The sequence below is a fragment of the Megalops cyprinoides genome, chromosome 11, assembly GCF_013368585.1.
Source record: "Megalops cyprinoides isolate fMegCyp1 chromosome 11, fMegCyp1.pri, whole genome shotgun sequence".
NCBI lineage: Eukaryota > Metazoa > Chordata > Actinopteri > Elopiformes > Megalopidae > Megalops > Megalops cyprinoides.
Window position 1 is genome coordinate 7,271,573 of NC_050593.1, and position 20,349 is coordinate 7,291,921.

At 45.7% G+C, this 20,349-nt stretch overlaps 1 protein-coding gene across 1 annotated transcript in view; it reads left to right on the forward strand.

The window, feature by feature from the left end:
* LOC118786321 (cytoplasmic protein NCK2) overlaps positions 1-16,685 on the forward strand; it is a 66,561-nt gene extending 49,876 nt beyond the window's left edge. Inside the window, exons 3-4 of the mRNA XM_036541465.1 lie at positions 12,984-13,723; positions 15,360-16,685. Coding sequence (XP_036397358.1) covers positions 12,984-13,723; positions 15,360-15,554 — 935 coding nt within the window. The 3' untranslated portion in view covers positions 15,555-16,685. The remainder of the gene's footprint in view (positions 1-12,983; positions 13,724-15,359) is intronic.
* Positions 16,686-20,349: the final 3,664 nt, after the last annotated feature.

Consider the following 20,349-nt stretch of genomic DNA (forward strand, 5'->3'; position numbering starts at 1 on the left):
TGTGGGGCACATGGGAGTGTGCGCATTTCCAGTAGGAAGATCCTCCTGAATGCGCAGCTCCTGGAGTATCGCATGACCCGCTCTGGCTGTGGACACTGCTGTTACAGCAGAGCATGTGTGCACATGTGTTTGCTGGTGTTGGCAGTGTGAAGAGATAAGACCGGTGGGGGAAGGTGGGAGAGCTGATGAGGGACTAGAGACAGTGAAAGATAAGCCTCAAGATTGTGGATTGTTACAGAGAAGAGACAAGCAGGGAATAATGTATACAGATTGTCAGATAGCAAGTATCAGATGCTCTGAATATTCATTCCCTTAAGTCACTGTTGCGCACGGGGGGAGGGGAAACGAAGTCTCTGTTGATCGTCAGTATGCCGTTTCCCATTTGCGCTGGACATTTTGAGGTCAGCGCCTTTTGAGGTCAGATCTATACCAAGTTCAGATTGGGACCCAAATATGCTTTTTTCCAGTAGCAAACTGCACTGTGGAATTCAGGAAAAGGCTCATTTCCCATGTGTTTGTACTATCTGGTAGAATTTCTGAGCAGGAGCAAACCATGAAATTACTGGCCCCATAACTAATGTGCTGCTGTTTTATTGGGACCTAGACCATAGGCAGCAAAGGGTGTGTTCTGTAGTACAGTAGGCATGACCTCATGAAGATACATGCAATTTCTGGATGCCTGCGGTCATCATCTTCCTCCCCCAAATGGATAGATGCAGATAGCCTGCAGAGGGAGGGTCCATGTCCACCCCTCCAAAAAAGGTTTTCCACTACCTGTTCCGGAGCCCAAAGGCAGAATATTACTTGTCATGAGCAAAGCACAGCATACAGCAATGTTTCCCAAGTGAGTCTCCGGAATTCACCTTGTTGACGCGCGGAAAATGGCATTGCTGTTTTGTGCAAAACTGCAAATGCAGTGAGACGCATCTAGGCCCTCCGTGTTCACATGACTTTAAAGGGGAGTCTGGTTTGATGCGTTTCTGTGTGGTCATTTCTCTAAGAAGAAGCCCTCCACCCCCAAGGCCTTCGCTTTAGGTCCTATGGTGACCATGCATGTCATGCTGAATGGATTTTCATGGCTCATGCTCGTGTTGACATTGCCTGGGGGAGCCATGCCAGGCCAGTGCAAGAAGGGGTACAACACATAAGCTTATGATCCCATTTGTCCTGCAGTACACAGCGGACCTCTCTGATCCATTTGTCCCATTTTAGGCCATGGAAGGGTCACATTGCCGGAGAGGTATTTTTACCCTCTGTACAAATAATAAATGGCCCTCTGGCTACAGAAAGGGTCACACCTGAAAAGTTCTCACCTAAAGTTAAATAGCACGCTGTGTAGAATTTAGCAGAAGGGAATGTACTGTAAAGCTCTGAAGCCCAGAGGGGTGGCAGTGTGTTATAGTCCAGAGGTTGCCAGTTTGATTCCCAGATGCACTGCTGCTGGGCAAGGTACTTAACCCAAATTGTCTCAGTAACTCTAAATAGGTGACGGAAAGATGATGATATTTAAGTTGCTCTGGATAAGACTGTTTGTTTAGCAAAATGCAATAATGTAATGTAATATAGTTGAATGAAGACGAAGGAAGCAGCGTGTTCTCTCCACCTGAAGTGCTTCCTTAAGGTGTGGGGGTTCCTGAGTTACCCGCGTTGTTTTTTGGCCACCCACATAACTTCTCCATCAGAGTCATATGTAGTGAGGAGGTTGAAAATTCAAACATGGCAGTTGAGCACGCAGACTTATTGACATGAATATGCATGCGTGCCTGTGTGTGTGTGTGTGTGTGTGTGTGTGTGTGTGTGTGTGAGCACGTGTGGTTGTGTGTACAGCCATGACAAACCATCCTTACCCATCCGTTCTCACATATGTGTTCACTGCTTTTGCCCTAAAAGATCCCTCTCCAGTGATGGCAGGTAGTCTTGTGTGTTTGTTGGGAGGCCAGGGTGTTTTCCATGCTAAATTGTTGACCATGCATTTCTTGGACCGGCCTGCGATTGCCACGGCAGCCGTGGAATTGAGATCAGTGTTTGCTGAAAGCTTTAGCGCAGCAGGCTTTGTTCCAGGAGAATATGTTCATACCTTTTCCATGGTAGTGTGAAACCATCGCTGAGTGGGTGATCATATTAAAACATCTCCCCCTCCTAAAGTAGTCCGTGGCCAAGCGTGGGTCCATAATGTCGGTTAGCCTGTTCTCTGAAGTCCTAATGTATAGCTAGCTTTGGGGTCAGTTTCAGTGACATGCTATTCCTCACAGATCAAAATGTTGAACTGGAACAGACTTTACTGCCAGGTGGTAATTTGCAGGTGGTAAACTGGATGTCCGTCACATTATGTGTAGAATTATAACTGCATTTCAGTCGGTTGCTATTTTCAATCTGCTCAGTAAAGTAGCCTTGCCGGCGGGATGTCATGCAGGAATGAGACTGAGAGGTGTCCTGGTGTCCTTGCGCCACTTAGTCAATCTTGTCATCGAGGTCCAGCTCTAGTGGAATTCTCCGAGGCAGAGGCATGGCTGAAATAGTTCCCGGGCAGTGGAGCTCTGTGGAGACACGGGCCGGATAAATTCCTGACAGCCAAATAGCAGTGGAGTTACGTGCTTTCCTTCCCAAATGCTGCGAGGCCTGGGGTCTCTGAAGCACAGGCAGTCACTCCCTGTGTGGGACTACTGAAGCACTGCTTCCATATTCAGAGCTGTCCTGGACGATGTATGGTGGAGTAACAGTAGAAAAGCTTCTCCGAGGAGGCCAGCTAACTCTAAGATGCCTTAGGCCAGGTTCACACTATTTGACTCGTCGCCAGATCTCTGTACTGTTCACACTACACAACTTGCTGTCTTGTAATTGGGAATCTTGAAGTCATTGTGGTTTGCACACTACATGACTGATCAGCGATGGGGGGGGTCACACATTACAAGATCTTTCACCAGGAGGAATCTCCAACATCTGTCTGGTCTCCAAACTACGCTTTGTCATGAAAACACACACAAGAAATGACATGGGGAATGACACGATACCATGCAGCAGGGATTTTTTTTCTTCCAAAAATGGCTACTGTAGACAAAGATAATATGCTCTGTAAGAAATATGGCCAAAATATCTCACAATATTCGTATTTTGACGGGGTACTGCTATTATTGATATTGTTTATGTAATTAAATTGTAATGTAAGAGTCACAGTCGTAAGTCGTGAATTCATATTCACAGTACTGCAGAAATGTATTATTTTTTGGAAACATCAAAAAGGCATTGGTGCTCCTGTCGAAGTTCAAGCAAAATGTCCTCCATTTCTTGGGTCCAAGCAGACCGTGGAACTTTTGTTGAAGCCATGCTTGTTGATGTCGTACAACTCCTCCCCCAGGTTTTCCCTCACCCCATGTCTTGCGCTCTCATTGGCTGTAGCTCGTCGCCGCAGTCACTGACAGTCACAACCGGGTCACAACACTTTTCAAACTACAGGATTTGGACTCCCTGACAGGTCCAGATATTTAGCATGCTAGATATTTTTCGGATGTCTACGAGGCATCGGCAAGTCTGTCGGATGGCATTTTTGAACAATTCGCACATAGCGATCGAGAGCCAATATGCGAGCCCCGAGCGAATGCCAATTTGCCTCTGATCCGGGGCTTTTCTCGGCAATCTCCAAAAACTGTCGACGACTGGAAAATCAGAGCTAAAATCATGTAGTGTGAACCTGGCCTTAGCTGCATTGCTTCATGGGTAATTCTGTAAGGGTCAACAGGGCTGGAGCACTTCACTGGTGCTGGCACAACCACTCAGCCTCCTCTTGTGCCTGTCTCAAATCTCTGATTGGCCATTGTTAAGTTACCCTCCCTCTTGACCTAGTGAGTGATTGGAAGGTCATGTCTTGAACAGACACGGGTAGATTTTCTCACCTAGTGTACACGTCTATGGCATGTAATAATTCTGTAGTTTTAAATTGACATTTCAAAGAAAATGCTCTGCCATTTTTTTGTCGAGTAAAAATTGAGCCTCAGGATGAAATTGCAGCAATAGTTATGTTCTTACACCCACTCTGTACAAAGGAGAATGTAACAGCACAGAGAAAGCATGCCCAGTAAGACTGGCAGAATCCAGTGGAAAAAACATTTTGAAAAATGCAAAAAAAGTGAAACAAAACAGTTTTACTAATGCAGAAATGGTCTCTCTCTCTGTTGAATCTGAAGGATTGAACACATTTTTTCCAACAAATGGAATGAATATGCAGCATCATGTATTTGCATAGTGTCAGCAGTCTTGAGTTATTGCGGAGGTGAGTTTTTGTTCTGCTCTGCTGGCCCTGTTGACTTCACCTGGGCTTTTCCCCCGTATCCCAGCATTCCTGTGGGCGGCATTCTGTATAATGGAATGATTGTTTGGCTCCGGCTGGTCCTGCAGGGAACAACCTGGTGCTGGTCCTGTAGGGAGTAACCTGGTACCACTGAGATACAATGTCTTTTTTATTCCTCCGCAAGGTACAGCACTCGCTGCCAGTAGCAACCCCTGAAAGCTGACTAATTACATAACCAGCTGGCCATTTATGGGCCAAAATTCTCCTGAAATGAAGAAAATGGAACAGTGCCAGGGCTGTTTGTGAAACACTGGCCATTATAAAAAGGACTGGGAAAGAGGTAGAGTAAAATCAATCAGCGTCGACTGTGTGCCGCTCACCAGACTAATCTGCTCAGCGCTGCTGTTTGCTCTTCAGAGATGGTAAATAGAAGTCTCAGGCAGAGCGTTCTCCCTCATTTCTTGCTCGCTTATCTGTCATCTTGTAAACAAGTCTGACTTGTAGAAGGAGGTCTTTACGAGCTTATCCTCTGATTGACTGCATCCATTAATCCGCTTGTGCTAACACATTATTCACAGTGATTTCTTTTTTTGTCTGCCGCGAAAGCAGCCCCAGAAACGGTAGTCTCTCAACGATTGATTCGCTGACTGACTGCCTCCCCTAAAAGAATAGCAGCACCTTCTTTTTACCACTAGATGGCAAAGTTACTAATGAGAGGATCCACCTCTAGTCGCATCCCCTGAACAGTGCCTGTTCTTGTGCCTTTTTTATCTTTGAGCTGTATACCCGTCTGCATAGTTAGCGATGTGGAAGAGGCCTCGGATACCAGGCAGAGCTCTCATCTCAGTGGCGCCTCTCGAGAGTGTTTTGGTTCAGGGAAATGCGACTACTAATGATGACTCTTCTGTCAGCAAGCGGCAAAACATGTCCTACTTCTCTCCCTGTTTTCTTTTAACTCTATAGATACATATACATATACAGAAAATAAATTTGTGTTGCCTCAACAATTTTAATACACCCAGCTTTTCAAGTGCGGTATATAGGAGTGTTGTGTCTGAGCAAGCAGATGAGAGAGGGAGATGACATCCACAGCATAAAAAATTTCATACTTGCCGATGAAGTCATCGTGTTCATTGCCAGTTCATTGCTATATTTACTTACGTAATAGACGTGTTTGAATATTCAAAATATTTATCTGTTGTCATCTTCACCTACTCTCTGCAGTGGTCAGATTGAACCAACAATGGAAGCAGACAAGGAATGAGTGTTACAGCAAGTCTGTTAAACATGCACTGCAGTATGAATGTAGAGCTGGTCTGTTAAACACACTGATCTAAAATCGTCCATGGCAATGTTATTCAACTGGCAGGCTGCCCCACCTGAAACACTCCTATTACGTGAGTGTGTCTAGCAAGAAAGCATTAAAGCTGTCCTGCTCCATGTGGGCAGAATGTTGGGAATATGTGGGTGGCAAGCTGGACTGGCGGGCACCTCCAGTCTCCGCCAGCCCTGGGGATTGGAGAGACTGGACCCATCTTCTGCCTGTGGAGTCCTCTCCAAATAACTGGGCCTTTAAATGGAAACCAAGGCGAGGAGCTGGAGGTCCATTTCAGAGGTGTTGTGTATTGATGTATTCATCCAGCAGAACGGCATGGGGAAGTTTAGCTGGCTGGATCTGGCCTGTCTCGCCCAGCTTGTGTGAAAATGGTTTCAGGGCTGTGTGGGTGCCTGATAGCTCCCTTTGGACTGAACAGTGCTCCGGGGATCAGAGTGGAGATCCCGATCCCTGATCAGGGAGGAGAGCTTTCCTTCTTGTTAGAACACAGTCTGTCTTCTCCTGTCATTCTCTCCATGTCCTCTGTCTCCCTGTCAATGCCCTATGCTGTCTTTCCATCCCATGCCGTCCTGTATTGTTGTCTGCTATTTCGATTCTCCTGTGCCCTGAATTCTTAGCCCCCTGCCCCGCTCGCTGCAGTCGGTATTCTTTGTTCTTGATTCTGTTTTCTGGACTCAAGCACACCTGTCACCCTCTCAAAGGCCCTCTCCACACTAGAATTATATAACAGCTTTAAGAGTTCAAATTTGGCTCCCAGTATTTCATCAGCCATCCCGTGCTGTATCCTGCCACTTAGCTGGGCCTTCTAGTTGGGTAGCGCATAGTAATTTCATGAACAATTGCCATTAGCATTTGTATAGACAAAATGAAGAAAGGAGCACATTGCCACTGTTGATCAGCCAGAACTAGAAAGAAGTAATGTGGAGTCTTTTTTCTGGGAAACATCATCCTTGGACTGTAGCCTACATCCAGGCAGCCATCCAGATCTGGGCAGATGCCAACTTTTAGTGTAAGGTTATGTGCTACAGCTCTGGTTGTGGGCACTGCTGTGAAAAAGCAACAGTGATGCACTGGGTAAACAAGTTTGACTAGAACTCATACCAGGTTGGTGTCAGCTCTACAGCAAGAAAGCATTATTAAAGAAAACCTTGAATTTTTTTTTTTTGGTCATAAATATTGCTCACAGCCGTAGGCTAGTGGCGAATGGTAATATTCCCTCAATTGGACAGCATTGTCTACTGTCAAATGATGGGGGTTTTCTGTTACTGCCCTGTAAGCCCTTATTTACAGTGAGTTTATGGCATAGACTTGCTTGTTTTCATAATGCTATGCTTGACTTATTTGTTACTATGGATGCTATTCCATTGCCTGTGTTTACTCTGCCCCAGCTACTTGTGCCTATTATAGGATGGAATGTTGCTGCTAAAGAATTTAAAGGGCTTTTTTGCGCAAGGACATTTTCTGAAATGCTGAGCAGAATCCTAACAGCCGACTGGAGAGCAGTGAACCGCACTTAAAGATCCTAACAATAGATACGAACTGAGCCACTTCTGGGAATGGCTTTTTCTCATTTGTGTTCCCATTAAAGTTGCCTTAAAGACATCTTGTATCATAGTCTATTATATATGGAATCCCATGATATTTAACTACACAGAAGACCGTATTTTAGTTTATCATATGTAAATATGTGCGCATATTGATTGCCGGCTTAATGAGGTTAACAAATAGCATCATTATTAAAAAATGAAAAGTCTTCCTCTGTAGATGGAAGTAGTGGGGGTGAATTAATGCCATTGGTTGATGGAATGCCAGATTTTAGGGTTCGAGTCTTAGACTTAGTGTGTAAGAATTATAGCTCCACCAACAGGACAGACATAGACAGCAAAATTGTTGCCAAGAGAAAAAAATCGATAAAGTGAGTTGTTGGGAGCCAAAGAGAGAGAGGGAGATCCATTAGATAGCAGCCTCATCTGTCCTTCCCTCTATTCTTCCCGTCTGAGAGTGTGAGAGATGGAGAAAGAGTGTGAGACGGAGAGAGGGAGGTGTTGATCGATTCGAAAAGAGTCATCCTTCTAACAGTGTGTGTGTGAAAGAAAGAGGGAGTCGTCTCTTCTCTCTTCTGTTCTTTCTATTTGAGAGAGAAGGAGGGAAGGAGAAGAGGGAGGTAGACCCTTTTGATGTAACCATCTTTTGTTCTTCTCCTCAGTTCTTCCTGCCTGTGAGAGAGAGAAAATGAGAGGTGTATATCAATTTGATAAGAGCTTCATCTTTCCTCCTCCTGCTCTCTGCTCTTACCATCCCAGAGAGGGGAAAGAGAAGGGGGTGTGTATCTGTTTGTCTTTATTTGGTGGACAGTCTTTCCTCCCCCTCCTCCATTTCGTCCTCCCTGCTCCTCTTTGCACAGGTGCAGCAGACAGCCTTTCTAAAAATCTTAACATTTTTTTTTTTTCTTCACGGGAATTGTTGCTAATCACTTACATCTGGTAATGATAATGGTCTCTCTGACTGCAGTGGAGAAGATTTATTATCCAGCATGGCCCTGACTGCACTGGGCTGTACAGGCACGGTGAGGAGGAAGCACTTAACAAAATCAAATCAATATTTCAGATGAAAACGAGGCCGAGGCAGGTGATTATGAGTGCCTGATTAATTGGTTTCTCAGCATGCCTCAAATGAAATCCATAGAACGGGTATTAACATCGCCCGAGATGTTGTGAGAAAGCATTTTAGCACCACAGCGCTAGCAGAAAGCCCTGGGGTATTGTATTAAAGTCTGATTTAGTGCGTTAAGATAGGGAGGTGGAGTTGGGAGGGGGGCTAGGGGTGGGGGACAGTGATTGGGTCTCAGATGGACGTCAAGATGACTCCACGATCATGAATACTGAGTTCACCGTGTACTCCCTGAAGCAGGATGCTGGGATAAAGCCAGGTCCAGCTATAATTAACCGTGATTCAGATTACCAGCTCTTTGGAAGGACTGGTTTGGCTCTCTCGCCTCTCTCCTGAGTGGAGGGGATGGTTGAGGGACAGGTTAGACTACCAATTTGTTTTTATTTATTGATTTTTTTGCCACGAACAGGTAGTGTCCAATTATGTGTCTGCTCAGGTAATCCTGTTCAAAGTTTGGATTTTTTATGTGCCTTGATCAAGTTCTGAAGGCAAATTACATGCAGTCATTTGAGGTATTGAATTCCTGTAAGTCATCAAGTTAAGGATTGGCTGAAATGTATACCTCTTAAAACCCAATGACCAAAAATACCAGGTTGGACCGTTCTTGCAGTTACCCTGTAAACATATAAAGGAACAATCCAGTGTGTTGGACAGTGTGTCCCTCACAGCTGAAGAGAGGTGAGCTGGACCTGCATGGCTTTCCCAGAAGTCTCTCTCCCTATCTTTTTTTTTGCATTAAAAAGTCATTTTCATGACCTGTCTCATTAACATTCCCTGTTGCTAGTCAAAATGGTCAGTGGGAGGACTGAAATTTGTCAGATGAGCTAATGCTTTTCAGACTCATGGGAGCTGTGGTGATGTCGGATCAAGTGACAAAAATTCTTCTTTCAAAATAGTGTGAGAGGACTTCAGTTATGGGTTACCAGAACTACATACATATCTATATTTGTTAGCTAAATACATGTGTCCACATTTAATAAATATTAATTGAAATCAATACATTTTATACATTACATTGAACATAAAAATTTGATACACTGTATAGTTTTTGTGTAACCTAGCACTACTGTGTGCGAGTGCAGTGTGTCCTCTTTGGCAGTTTCTTGCTGCATAGTGTCAATACAGAGAAAAATGAAACCCTGTATACACATCACATGTGTGAAGGCCAAGTTTCTTCAAGTCGATTGGAAGGTATCTGATCACTCATTGAGCTCCATATCCTGCAGTTGGCATCTCCGCGTACACAGTAGCTGACAGGAGTTTCAGATCTGTGCTGAGGGGAAATCTGGGAGCAGTGACCTCAGCCTGAGCTGACCGGCAAGACATTCCAGTCACATTCTCTGGTTCACCCGCGCTCAAGCCGATATTGCAGTTTAGTGATGAGCAGCTGATTGATTGGGGCTGTCCGAAGCGATGACAGGAGAGATCAGAGGACCAGTGCTGGCTGGAGAGGCTGCCGCAAGACGCCAGGGGAAGGGAGTGCTGTTTGTCTGCAACTGTGTCTGTCTGCCTGCTTGTCTGAGCGCAGACTCGCAGTGCTGTCTCACTGGCATGAACCTCCTCCCCATCTATCTGCTTATGAAACCCATGTACAAAATAGAACATGCTTCTCAGTCCAAACCCCAATGCTCCCTCATCTCTTTACGTTTGCTGTCTCCAATCTACCATTTTTTTTTGACGGACTCGACTTGCTATGTTCAAATGGTTTTCCCAGGTAATTGCTCCTCAGTATTTTCTCCACGCTGCCAAAGTTGCACTCCGCCTACCACCCTCTCTCTCTCACAAACAACAAAGAAAAGTTGCGTGCTACTCTGGGTGAACTTTGCAGAGCTCTTTCTGAGCTGAGATCAAATGCTCTGCCACTGAAACGGGGCCATCTCCTCCTCTGTCTCAGCTAAGCGCCCCGCTCTCTTGAGCCTGAAGAGCACACGGTTGCACGAACCTTAGAGTGGGTGGAGCCATCATTTCTTACCTTAACAAATAGCATTCTGCTGTTGGAAGCAAGGCCTTTTTGATTTGGTCACTTTGTGTCAGTGGATGTAAGTATGTATGTATTCACACACACACGTATAATCTATGTATAATGTATACCAAGGCCCTTGCTGTATATCCTCGATACCTTTTTTTTGATTCTGGTGTTTTGAGAAATTTGCAAATACTGCATTGCTGCTCCAGTAATGGACTTATTTGCACAAGGGATTTGTTCTGGACACAAAATATATGTAGTCATTTTATGTTGTATGACAACATTCAAATGATTAATACTTCATTTATGTACTAATGCAATACAGGTGTATCTCGGTTAATGAGAATGAAGGTCTTAAAAAATGATAACTTTGTTAAAAACAACTTAAAAACATTTTTATTAACAATCTGGTAATTACCTCAGTAAATATTCAGCTGTATAAATGGATGAAATTGTAACCTAAGTAAGTCACTGACATTTGCTAAATGACAGTAATGTTATCTAAATCTGTCCGGTGATGTATGGAGTGTGGTGACCCGGCCTTTGTGGCTGGTTCCAAAGGCCAAGGCCTTACGGGCAGTCGCTGGTCTTCTCTCACTTTGTGGTTCTGGTTGGCTGAGTGTTCTGCAGAAGGCTGAAGGTGTGAAAGGAATGCTGGGATTTGGTGCGTGTGTTTCAGGTCACGTGCAGCTGGGAGCAGAGTCAGGTGAGGTTTCCTCTCAGCTCAGCGGTGCAGAGAGGGCCTTTTATTTTCACAGAGGTGGAGAAATTCAATCCTGCTGAGCTGCTCTCACCTCCAACAGAGCAAGTTGCCTTTGTCATTCGCAAACACGATTATTTGCTTTTTTTTTTTTTTTTTCTTTTTTTGGCTGTGACTTGAGGAATCCAAGCCCTGGAAAGCAGTGGGGGACTGTCCCTCACTCGCCCATTCCATTCTGTCACTAACTCAGAGGGTGGCCTCCCCTAAAGTCCCAGCAGTAGCTTAATCACCAGTAAATGGCAAAAAGGCCAGCAGAATTTTCAGCATCCTCTGAACAGTGTCTGTGTGTCCTTTTCCTCCTCACTACTCTGTGTCTGTAGTTTCAATCAGTGTAGTTTTGTGTCATGGATTTGGTTTTGTGTTTTAATATATGGCATAACCGGCTAGACTCCAATGTGTGATATGTATGTGTGTGTCTGTGTCTGTATGTTATCTAGGGTCTTCATGTGAACAGGCCTGTGTAACTGCATCTGCTGTCATGTGAAGGATTGTGGGTAAACACTGACAGCAGGCAGACCGTCTCTCTGATTTATTTATGCGCTTCACTCTAAAAGCCACATGACCTCCCTCTGTTTGTTATCTGTGTGTCTGGGTACAGTGTGTGAATGTCTGCGTGTGTGTTGTCTGCGTGTGTATGTATGAGTGTATGTGTTGCGCATATGTGTGAACGCATGTTTGCGATGGTAGGCAACTAGGCGAAGTCAAAGTGGTGAAATGCTGCTATCTGTGTATGTGTGGCGGCAGCTGATGTAGAAGCGGTCTAACGCTGTTGCAGGGTAGCGTTTGTGTGTGAGCGCATGCGTTTGCGTGTGCTTATTGCCAGCAGCTTGAGCAGCAGCGGTGAAACGCTGTCGCAGGGTAACCATTAGAGGCCTCTCTCCCTGGTGAGTTTCGTGTGCAGTAGGAGCAGGAGGGTAATCAGGCTTCAAGAGCACAGAGGTCAGAGGGAGGTCTGCTTCCACGGGAAGACAGGGATGAGAAGGGGTGGGGGTGGAGTCTGTAGAAGCGGGTGACCTTTATGAGTGCTCCCTTACCTTGCTGTGGAGTGGGAGGGGGTTTATATCTCTCCCCTTCTCTACCTCTCTCTCTCTCTCACACACACACACACACACACACACACACGCGTACACTCAGATGCTGACAGGAGCTGACAGCAAGCCTTCTCCTCTCCCCTGGGCAGAAGTGCTCTACTTTGAAAAAAGGCAATAAAAGTTTGATCTATGACGGAGAAAGTTTGTTGTCTCTCCTGTGCAGCTTTTTCCCCTTCCCTGTTGTATGAAGCGAGCCCATGCGCACACACACTCCATCTTTCCTATTAGGTCTGCTGTAGCTAACCTTCTTTCATATGGGCTGTCTTTAATGGATTCGATCAATAAAAGAATTTTTAAAAAATCGATAGACTCGTAGGTATAAAACCATATTTTTGTCACGTCCTCTGCTAATTGGATGTAGAACACTACAAAAGCTTGTCTCCAATGCTGAAGGTCAGTGTTTTCCCTTTATTGAGACAGAGAACAAGGAGACATAGCTGTCGGTGAACCTACGTGGATAGAAAGAGGCATGGATTCCCCACTCAGGTTTCTGAAAGCTGTTCTTCTTCCTGGTTCTTAAAGCTTGCTGCCTGTGAACACACAACCTTACAGGGTACACTTATTAACCCTACACATTGAGAGGCAGAGGCAGAGAGAGAGAGAGAGAGAGAGAGAGAATAGAGTCTGCTTCAAGCTAATCATTAAGGAAAATGTTTAAACCACTGCGGAGGGATGGGGAGCTGTAATTTATTACCGCAGCAATACAACAAGCAGTTAAAGCCTAAATGTTCATACTGCTAAGCCTTATGGGTAATGAATAATACCGGGTACAGAAATGCCACTGTGTATGGGTTTGGTTTGATCAATATGCTGCTACTGCTGTAAATGTCTTAGTGTTCCTCTGACATTCTGTCTCCCCCTCCGTCCTCTGTCAGGTTTGGGTAAGACGAAGAGGAAGGCAGGCGCCCGCGACACCTCGCCGACACCCAGCACGGACGCCGAGTACCCGTCCAATGGCAGCGCGGGCGGGGCGGAGCGCATCTACGACCTGAACGTCCCGGCGCTGGTGAAGTTCGCGTACGCGGCGGAGCGCGAGGACGAGCTGACGCTGGTGAAGGGCACGCGGGTGGTGGTGATGGAGAAGTGCAGCGACGGCTGGTGGCGGGGCAGCTACGCCGGCCGCGTGGGCTGGTTCCCCTCCAACTACGTGCAGGAAGAGGTGGATGAGGCGTCGGCCGAGCCGGCCCGCTTCCAGGCCCCGCGGCCCGGCGCGGCCGTCAGCAACGGGCAGGGCGCCCGCGCGCTCCACGTGGTGCAGACTCTCTACCCCTTCAGCTCCGCCACGGAGGAGGAGCTGAACTTCGAGAAGGGGGAGACCATGGAGGTGGTGGAGAAGCCGGAGAACGACCCCGAGTGGTGGAGGTGTAAAAACGCGCGCGGCCAGGTGGGCCTGGTGCCCAAGAACTACGTGGTGGTGCTGAGCGATGGGCCGGCCCCCGCGGGGCACGCTGCCGCCCCCCACTCCCCGCAGGTCGCCCGCACGGGGCCCTCGCGCACCGGCAAGTTTGCTGGAAAGGATTGGTACTACGGCAACGTGACGCGGCACCAGGCGGAGTGCGCCCTCAACGAGCGAGGGGTGGAGGGAGACTTCCTGGTGCGGGACAGCGAATCCTCGGTGAGCTGGGGGAGGGGCCGACAGGAGCATGGGGCGGAGTTACTGGGGTGATCTTTGTATCAGAATATTATAGGTAGAGTGCGCCATGTTAAGGTTAGTTTGAATGTGTCAGGGCATGTTTTACCAGGATTGGACTAGAACCCTGCTGATGTTGCAACGGATATCTAGAACCCTGCCATTATTTGTCAGGGTTCTACAGATTGGGGAATCTAGAAGCCTCTTTGTTGGGGTTCTTCAGGTGATGTCAGGTTCTAGAACCGTGCTCCTGTTTGTCTGGGTTCTATAGATGTTGTCAGGATCTAGATTTCTGCAGCTGTTTGTGTTTTTTTTCTGCAGCCAACCCTGCTGCTGTTTTTTCCACCAGTGTGGTAGATTAAGGTCTCTGTGCCTGTCGTCTGTGTGTGTTGTGAAAATGCCTCCCCCATCTGAGTCAAGTCTGTCAGGCAAAAGAGCGTACTGATGCTAGAGGACACCATAGTGACCACCATAAGGGACATAACTGACATTATCACCCTGACCACAGATCCAGCCAATCCACACAGTTTAACCAGAGCTTTGATCCACCCCAGATATGCAGCCATGTTGCAAAGCAATATTGAACTTCGGTCTGAATGTGTGCTTTTGTTGTAGTCTCATTTTATCTCTTAGCACCATGGGTTATAAAACACAGAAGCTGCAAAGAGCTTTTGTTATAAGGTGTTATGTTTCCAGTTAATAATTTCTTTGCGCTGCAGTTCGATCAAGATAATGCCACGAGGGCAGTACCCATATCTTTGTAAAAAGACAAGAGAACAGTATTTCCCACAGATATGCAGTAATTGCGTAGTCTAGTGTGAAGACTTGGTGCCTCCTTCTGGCTGTATGGTGCAGTACCTAATGAAACACTCATGTAGAAGCACTAGGAGTGTGAATTGCCTGTGCATGTCCTGATTTGGTAAATATGAGTGGATGTGGAAAAAAATGCATTTGCAAATGGAAAACGTGTTTTTAGTACAGTAAGGCTATAAAAACTTGGCTACAGAGAAAAAAGTTGAGTAGAAGTAGATTGTACCCTTCTTTCAGCTGGAAGGTTATAAACATGAGTCACACAGATCAAAATATTAAAACCGTTTTATTGGAAAATAGCAGCACTGATTCAGTTCCTCACTAATTTACTTGTTTGCCTGTGGTGATGGTTCAGAGTTAGATATAGAAAGGTTACCAGCACAATTACACTTTTCCTGAAGCCCAAGTTCCATTTTTTAAATCTTTAGGTTAATCTTTATTTAAAAAATGTGCTTGCAAATTTTGTTTAAATGTAGTTGAGTAACAGAAATTGCTGTACCCTGAATACTGAAACATTTTCTCCCGACTTTCTCCATTCTCCTCAACCCCTTTGTGACCCCTCTCTCACCCTCCTTCCCCTCTCTCTCTCTCTCCCCCTCTCCCTCTCCCTCCCCCTCTCCCTCTCCCTCTCCTCCCTCCCGCTCTCCCCTTTTTTCTCTTCTCCTCTCTCCCCCTCCCCTGCCTCTCCCCTTTCTCTCCTATCTCCCTGCTCTCTCCCCTCTTCCCCCCTTTCTTTTTTTTTCCTCCCCCTTTCTCCCTGCCACTCTTACTCATCCCTCTCACCGTCTCCCACTCCCATCCCTCTCCCCAGCCCAGCGATTTCTCCGTGTCTCTGAAAGCTCCAGGGAAGAATAAGCACTTCAAGGTGCAGCTGGTGGATGGGGTGTACTGCATCGGCCAGCGGCGCTTCGCCACCATGGACCAGCTGGTGGAGCACTACAAGAAGGCGCCCATCTTCACCAGCGAGCACGGGGAGAAGCTGTACCTCGTACGGCCCCTGCTGTGATGCCCTGCCCCCCTGCGCGGCCCCGCACAGGAACACGCCTTAGCTCCGGACTTTTCGCGCTCGCTGGGCGGAGCCAGCCCTGCACCACCTTCCCGTCCGTTCCTTTGACTTTTATTTAAGCCAATAAGCAAGCAGGTGCGTACAGCTAATCAGAGTGAGCCGACCCAATAAAGAGCACAGGAGGAGCCCGTTCACAGAGTTCGGGCTGACTCAGCTCTGTGATTGGCTGATACTGTTCTTTTCATTTAGACACCCATGACTCCGTGACTGTTCTGTCTCAGAATTCCTTGACAACCTTTCCCATGGTTCAGGGCAATAAATTCCTCCAGAAAAAAAAAACACCTTCACACTAAGAGACCATTGTGAGCGCTTGTGCAATGCCTTGGCCGATGAATCTACTCTCTGTTCAGGATTTCCAGGAAAGCAGAGAGAAGTTACTTTTTTCCCCCTCTCCACACTCAGATTCGCGAAAGACAATAGTCATCGATTAACCTGTGCTCAGCCTCCAGTTCCTCTCACACAAAGCGGGTCTGCTCTCTACATCGCCCCCTTGTGGTAGGTCTGAGCTCCCTCACCTCACTGCCTGGTAACCTGTACAGGGGTCATGAACTCACCTTATGCGGGACTGCAGGACCGTAGCCTGGTCGTGAGCTTCGACACGCAGGCATCCGAACATTCTGAACGATTGTAGAAGAAAACCGGCCGTTGGGTGCAGGCGGAGAGGAGGGGGGACAGTCCAACCCCTGTCGGGGGCCGAATGTCTGTCGACGTCCAACCAAATGTGCCACTTCAGCCCTGCCCGTTGTCAGTGGGCCCAACCCCTCCCACCTTGAGCGGTTACACAGCTCTTAGTAATGTGATTCTCAGAGTCACGCCTACACGTAGCTGATCACAGACACACTAATTCAAGAAAAATATGAGAAAAGGACTTTGTCGTTCATTCGTTTTATATTTGCGTTGGCCGTGTCCCCTTGTTTACCAAGAAGAGTCTGTTGATCCTCCAATATCTGGGATGGTTGTTTTTTTTTAAAGTATAATATGTCTGAATGTTATTGAACATGGTTATTTAATTCTTGTTTCCACTGTATGTATATTTAAAGAGAAGGTGCATATATGAATCGTTTAGACCCAGAAGCAAGGTACTGTACCTCTGATGCTGTGTGGAGAATTGAAATAATTTTGTTCAATTAAAAGTTTTGCAAAATATGGAGAGCGGTGTGTCCTTACTGGCTACTATCAGATTGGTCTGCTATCTGATTAGCTCATTACCTCTCTCTCTTGTTTAGGTAACCATTTACAAGAAGTTCCCATTGATTAGTTTTTTTATTACATTGTTATAACATCCTTTTTGCCTGCAGTGCTTGTCGTGAAATAGAAATCACTCATCTGTTACAAATAACTTTAGGACAGACACCACAAGACAAATCAGTGAATGGTTTGTGGTATCAACAAGTGAACATTTACTTTAGAACATTATAAGTAATTTTCAAGAGGTGATCCACTGCAACTCACACTGCAAAAAAACCCAATTTCCCAATTTTAAAGAATATGTATTAATAGTTAATTAGTGGGACCTTAATACAGTTTTAGCATCATTGGCGTTGTCCACAATGGACAATTCAGCAGTGTTTGCCTGAAGGAAAGCAGGTAATCAAGTCGGTACAATGAAATATTCGTGCACATTTGCACAGAGAATTAATTTTATATACCCCTAAGAACATGTCATGAGACCCATTCTCCAATAGATGGCGCTCTGGCTGTAGAACAGCAAGCTTCAAACTGCAAAGCGCTGGTGCAGCCTGCACAGTCTTTTTAGCCTTATGAACAGTCTCTCCTTTTGAGCGTTCATTCAGAACATCTGTTCTGGATCCTGAAAAAGGGGATACTTTATTGCTTTTGTGTAAAGCGGTGTCTCTCACCATCTGATGTCTCGCGTGCAGTTGCCGTAGATCTGAAGATTTAATGCAGTACATCTCTTGTAGTTTCCAGCGTAATGGATTACAGACGGTATCAAGGCACATGTTGGCTAGATCCTCTCTTGTTCCACTGCAGCCAGCGACTGCTTCCTTACTTCGGTGGCTACATTTCACAATTGATTATATTTATCTGCACGTGTCACATAGCAGATACCTTATCCACACCAATATGTACAGATTACTTTTGTTGAAGCAGTTCCAGTTAAATGCTTCAGAAGCAGTGAAGTAGTACTAAGAATAAATACATGTCTCTGTCACTCTCTGTTTATAAATACTGCAACATACATACACATGTATATTTATACACACACATACACTGTGGCACTGTTACACATGAAAACCGTAGGACGGTAACTGTTTCTGATACACCCACACTGACACATCTGTTGCCCACTACTATGCTGTGTTCAAAGACAACTAAACCTTTTGCCTTGTTCATTCTCCCTCTGAACTGCACAAACACACACAACCCATAGGTACCTGCCTACCTGCTTTAAATAGCATAGTCTGAACATGTGATGCTGTCACTGACTGTGCAATGTTTCATAGAAAGTGCAGGTGTACCTAATAAAGTGGCAACTCCGTGTATATACATTGGCAGTGTGTACATTGTATTTAATAAATACGTATTTTATTACAGTAAATGCATATTTTCACACATTTACACAAATGTATATCTTGCTGATCCAATTTCTGGTTGTAGATGTAACTGAAGGGTACAATGGTGGTCCCAATGGTGGAATCAAACCTGCAATCATCTGGGCCACAGCCTGGCTCCTTACCTACTGTACTTCCCTATACAGAGATCAGAGTTTGGTGACCCATAGATGGCATGGTTGGAAGGCTGTGAGATCAGCTTTTGTATTTCTGGGCTGAGTGGATGAGGCAAGTAAACCAAATTCAGTGTGTATACAGTAACATGGTAAGAAGACTGTGTGTGTATACAGTAACATGGTAAGAAGACTGTGTGTATACAGTAACATGGTGAGTAAGAATACTGTGTGTGTATACAGTAACATGGTAAGAAGACTGTGTGTGTATACAGTAACATGAGTAAGCAAACTGCGTGTGTATATAGTAACATGGTGAGTAAGAATACTGTGTGTGTATACAGTAATATGGTAAGAAGACTGTGTGTGTATACAGTAACATGAGTAAGCAAACTGTGTGTGTGTATATAGTAACATGGTAAGAAGACTGTGTGTATACAGTAACATGGTAAGCAAACTGCGTGTATACAGTAACATGATGAGTAAGAATACCGTGTGTGTATACAGTAACATGGTAAGAAGACTGTGTGTGTATACAGTAACATGGTGAGTAAGAATACCGTGTGTGTATACAGTAACATGGTAAGAAGACTGTGTGTGTATACAGTAACATGGTGAGTAAGAAGACTGTGTGTATACGGTAACATGGTAAGCAAACTGTGTGTGTATACAGTAACATGGTAAGAAGACTGCGTGTGTATACAGTAACATGGTGAGTAAGAATACTGCGTGTATGCAGTACCATGGTAAGAAGACTGTGTGTATACAGTAACATCAGTAAGAATACTGCGTGTGTATACAGTAACATGGTGAGTAAGAATACTGCGTGTATGCAGTAACATGGTAAGAAGACTGTGTGTGTATACAGTAACATCAGTAAGAATGCTGTGTGTGTATACAGTAACATGGTGAGTAAGAATACTGCGTGTGTAACATGGTGAGTAAGAAGACTGCGTGTGTATACAGTAACATGGTGAGTAAGAATACTGCGTGTGTAACATGGTGAGTAAGAAGACTGCATGTGTATACAGTAACATGGTAAGAAGACAGCGTGTGTAACATGGTGAGTAAGAATACTGTGTGTATACAGTAACATGGTGAGTAAGAATACTGCGTGTATACAGTAACATGGTAAGAAGACTGTGTGTGTATAGAGTAACATGAGTAAGAAGGCTGTGTGTCTATAGAATAACATGGTGAGTAAGAACAGTGTGTGTGTATAGAGTAACATGAGTCAGAAGACTGCGTGTGTATACAGTAACATGGTAAGAAGACTGTGTATAGAGTAACATGAGTAAGAAAACTGCGTGTGTATAGAGTAACATGGTGAGTAAGAACACTGTGTATAGCGTACATGGTGAGTCGGAGAACTGTGTGTATAGAGTAACATGGTGAGTAAGAACACTGTGTATAGAGTAACATGATGTGTAGGAGAACTGTGTGTGTTTAGAGTAATATGGTGAGTAGCAGAACTGTGTTGGGTGTTCTGTGTGAGGATTGTTTCCTATTGTGGGTTGATCGTGTGCATTTCAGGTGAGCGTTTAGTCCCATCAGGGCTTGAATAGAGAGCAGCAGCGCAACGTTTCGTTCCCTGTGAGCACAGGGCGTGTCCTTTCCTCCCCCCGCTGCCCTGTCCGTCAGCCCCGGCTCCTTCCTCCACTTCCACAAAGCTCATGGGAATGACTCCAGCGATGAATAGACTCTCTCACCCCGTGATTGATCGCGGGGCCTTCTCCTCTGGAATGGAAGTGGTGCGTGGCGTATCGATCAGCTCGCCGTCTGCCTTAACCCATTACTTCAGTCATCACGCTCCTGCACGCTTGCGCCTTCTTCACTCCTCGCTCCTTTGGACTGTGAGGTCTGGTCCCCAACCGCCAAGTAGTGCCTTTGGCTCATCTGATGCTCAAGCGAGCCGTCCTATTGACTGTACTGTTTTCAGCAGTTCTGTCTGTAACAATATGCTGGTCACAGTTGACCATGGCTGGAGAGTATCAGTGGTTGGGTTGCTGAAAGAGAGGGGCAGGTCTGAGCGCCAGTGGGGGATCGAAT